General features: G+C 39.0%; 1 protein-coding gene across 1 annotated transcript; it reads left to right on the top strand.

Moving 5' to 3' along the window:
- Positions 1 to 596: 596 nt before the first annotated feature.
- Positions 597 to 1541, top strand: LOC101658810 (olfactory receptor-like protein OLF1). Its single transcript, XM_004708498.1, has one exon. It carries the CDS (start codon positions 597 to 599, stop codon positions 1539 to 1541), a length of 945 nt encoding a protein of 314 aa, XP_004708555.1.
- Positions 1542 to 3304: the final 1763 nt, after the last annotated feature.

The raw sequence follows: 3304 nt of genomic DNA, 5'->3' as shown, positions 1-3304 counted from the left end.
TACTTTGTTGGTTTCAATGGTAAACAGTTAGTTTGGGGAAACCCTGGGAGCAGTTCTACTCTCTCCTACAGGGTTGCTATGAGTCAGAATGGACTTAATAGTAGGAAGTTTGGTGTTTGGGTGTGAAATTCCTGAAAGGAAAAAAAAATGATGTCCTAATTTTCCTCATTGCAAGTTGCATTAAAGAGATCAGTTTATGTTTCCAGTTTCCTGTGCACCATCTTCAATCCATTTACTGATTCATTTAATTCTCTAAGTCAGCTATGGAGTTACATTCAGGATGCAACAAGGTAAGTAAACTCAGCTATGTACATGCAGGGAGCCAACTATACAATGAAAGAAAATGCCGTTATTCAAACAAATGAAATAAAACTAGCAAACATGAAATTTAATAATGACTGAATTCTGAAATGTATCTCTCAAATTTTATATTTCAAGAGGAGTTTGAATTTTGATTTTTCTATTGGATTGTTTGTTGGTTTTTTGGTTGAAAAATTTAAAATAAGCTTGTAATCATATCTAATTGTATCCCATTTTCATTATTATATTATTTTAGGAAATTAGGATTCTCATAAAAGGAGGAAAAATCATATAATATGGAGCTGATAGAAGGAAACTACACCTTGGTGACTGAGTTTATACTATTAGGTTTTCCAACTCGCCCTGCATTACAGATTGTCCTATTCCTTGTGTTTCTGCTGTTATATGGTATGATTCTCATGGGGAACATTGGCTTGATGATGCTAATCAGAATAGATCCCCATCTACAAACCCCTATGTATTTCTTTCTTAGCAACCTGTCCTTTGTAGACCTTTGCTATTCCTCGGTCATTGTTCCCAAAATGCTGACCAATTTCCTCTCAGAGAACAAATCGATTTCGTATCATGGCTGTGCCCTGCAGTTCTATTTTTTCTGTACTTTTGCAGACACTGAATCCTTTATCTTGGCTGCCATGGCCTATGATCGCTATGTGGCCATCTGTAACCCTTTGCTGTATACAGTGGTGATGTCCCGGAGCATTTGTGTATGGTTGATTGTCTTATCCTACGTTGGTGGCAACATGAGCTCCCTGGTCCACACATCCTTTGCTTTCATTCTGAAATATTGTGACAAAAATGTGATTAATCACTTTTTCTGTGATCTCCCTCCATTGCTTAAGCTCTCATGCACAGACACCTCAGTCAATGAGTGGCTTCTCTCCACATACGGCAGCTCCGTGGAAATCATCTGTTTCATCATCATCATCATCTCCTACTATTTCATTCTTCTCTCCGTCTTAAGGATTCGCTCTTCCAGTGGGCGGAAAAAAACCTTCTCCACCTGCGCCTCTCACCTGACTTCAGTGGCCATCTATCAGGGGACACTGCTGTTTATTTACTCACGTCCCAGCTCCCTGTATTCTCCCAACACTGACAAAATCATCTCAGTGTTCTACACCATTATCATCCCAGTGCTGAACCCACTGATTTACAGTTTGAGAAACAAAGATGTGAAAGATGCAGCGAAGAAAGCTCTAAGATCAAAGACAGCTGCCTCATAACATAGTAAGCTCTAGGGACTCACCCCACTCGCACTCCCTAGTTTCCAACTGCAATGGGCCATCTGCAATCACTTTCCAGCACTCAGATGACTTTCCTCACCAGGGCCTTTACTGAACAGTCTCTTATACACAGTCAATTACCCCAATGTGCAAGCCCACATTCCAAAGGGTCAGATGCCGCTCAATAATATAATGGTCTGTAAATGTTTCTAGTATGGTGCTTCACTACAATGCATTGCATCAGGCTAGTTAAACCTATATGGTAAATACCTCTGAATATTGTTTATATGTGAGGTTGCACAATATTTAATATGCACAGATAGATTACTGAATGGTAGAGGAGCCGGGTCGCTTTGGTTTATGTGCCAGCTCTTCCCCTGACTAGGACACAGCACTTTAAACAAGCTCAGTCTCCTTAATATGTGAAATGGAGAAAATACAAGATCATTGATTGTTGAATGATGAAGTGAGTTAATACTCAGCCATATGACCTTCATTAAAGCTCTGAATTGTACACTTTAAAAAGAAAAATATCATAGTGCATGAATCATACTGCTCAACATAAAAAAAGAAAGAAAACATTGCCATTAAAAGCTAGTATCATTTCTAAATCATTTCGTGAATGAGAATGCTTCAAAGGTTGAAAATCTTTATGGAAGCGGACTGCTTCACTTTTCTCCTGCTGAGTAACTGATGGAATTGAAGCAGCAAATTTTAGTGTAGCTGCCCGATGCTTAAAGCTGATGCCACCATTAATCCTGCCTACCAGTACAAAGGCATACAAATAAGTTTTTTGAAAATAATTTAATGAAAGAGCATTTGCAAGATATATGACAACTTCACATGGTTCTGCTGAATTTTTGTGTAGGCAAATCCTTGAACATGTGTTGTTTCATAAGCAGGAACTTGAATGTGTGCTGAAAAGATCTTATAAGAATCAACACCCTTAAAGTTTGCAACAAATATACAAACATAAATTCCTTCCATGAGAAGGTCTGAGTGTGGAGTGGGTGACCCATTAGACTGCTAACTGCAAAGTCAACCACTTGAAATCACCGGCAGCTTTGCAGTAGAAATATAAGATTTTCCATAGTCCCATAATGTTTTGGAGATCCAAAGGAAGTGTTATACTGTGTCCTATAAAGGTTGTGATGAGTCAGACCTGACTCGGCTTCAGAGCTTTGGTTTGGGGAAACTTATTCAATATCGAAGACTTTCTTGTTTTCGCTGAAAAATGCCCTCGATTTGAAGCATTTCAGATTACTAAGAAAGGCCAGGGGGGATCATGCGCTTCAGTTGATTTCCAGAGTGACAGTATATGCATGTGTAATATGTCCAAAGTCAAATTCAATCATCCTATTGGCCCCTATAAAAATATACTATTAGAATTCTAATTCTAACGTGGATATTTGAAGTCCATTCAATAAAGCATTTAAGTTCAATAAAGAAATGCTAAAATGGTATAAGCTGTTTTGTCAAGTGTGTAATATCCCTGTGCCAAATTGATGTAAAGTGGCACTGTTGAGTAAGTCTTGCACTACTCACTGCAAGTTGGGGTTTAAACCAAGCAGCCACTCCATGGAAGGAAGATGCGGCTATCTGCTTCCCTAACGATTTCTCTTGTTCACAGTCATGGCCGTCACATTGATTCCAACTCATAGCGACTCTGTAGGACAGGGTAGATGAGTTTGAATTGTGGTGCTGGTGAATACTATTGAAAGTACCAGGTCCTGCCAAATGGGCCAACAAAACTGTCTTGGAAG

This window comes from Echinops telfairi, unplaced genomic scaffold (assembly GCF_000313985.2).
Source record: "Echinops telfairi isolate 266 unplaced genomic scaffold, ASM31398v2 ScPeMD7_60;HRSCAF=208, whole genome shotgun sequence".
NCBI classification, from domain to species: domain Eukaryota; kingdom Metazoa; phylum Chordata; class Mammalia; order Afrosoricida; family Tenrecidae; genus Echinops; species Echinops telfairi.
This window is presented reverse-complemented; position numbering and strand designations above follow the sequence as displayed.

Excerpts from the sequence above, each read along its gene's own strand:
- LOC101658810 (XM_004708498.1), top strand. The coding sequence starts at position 597 with ATGGAGCTGATAGAAGGAAACTACACCTTGGTGACTGAGTTTATACTA.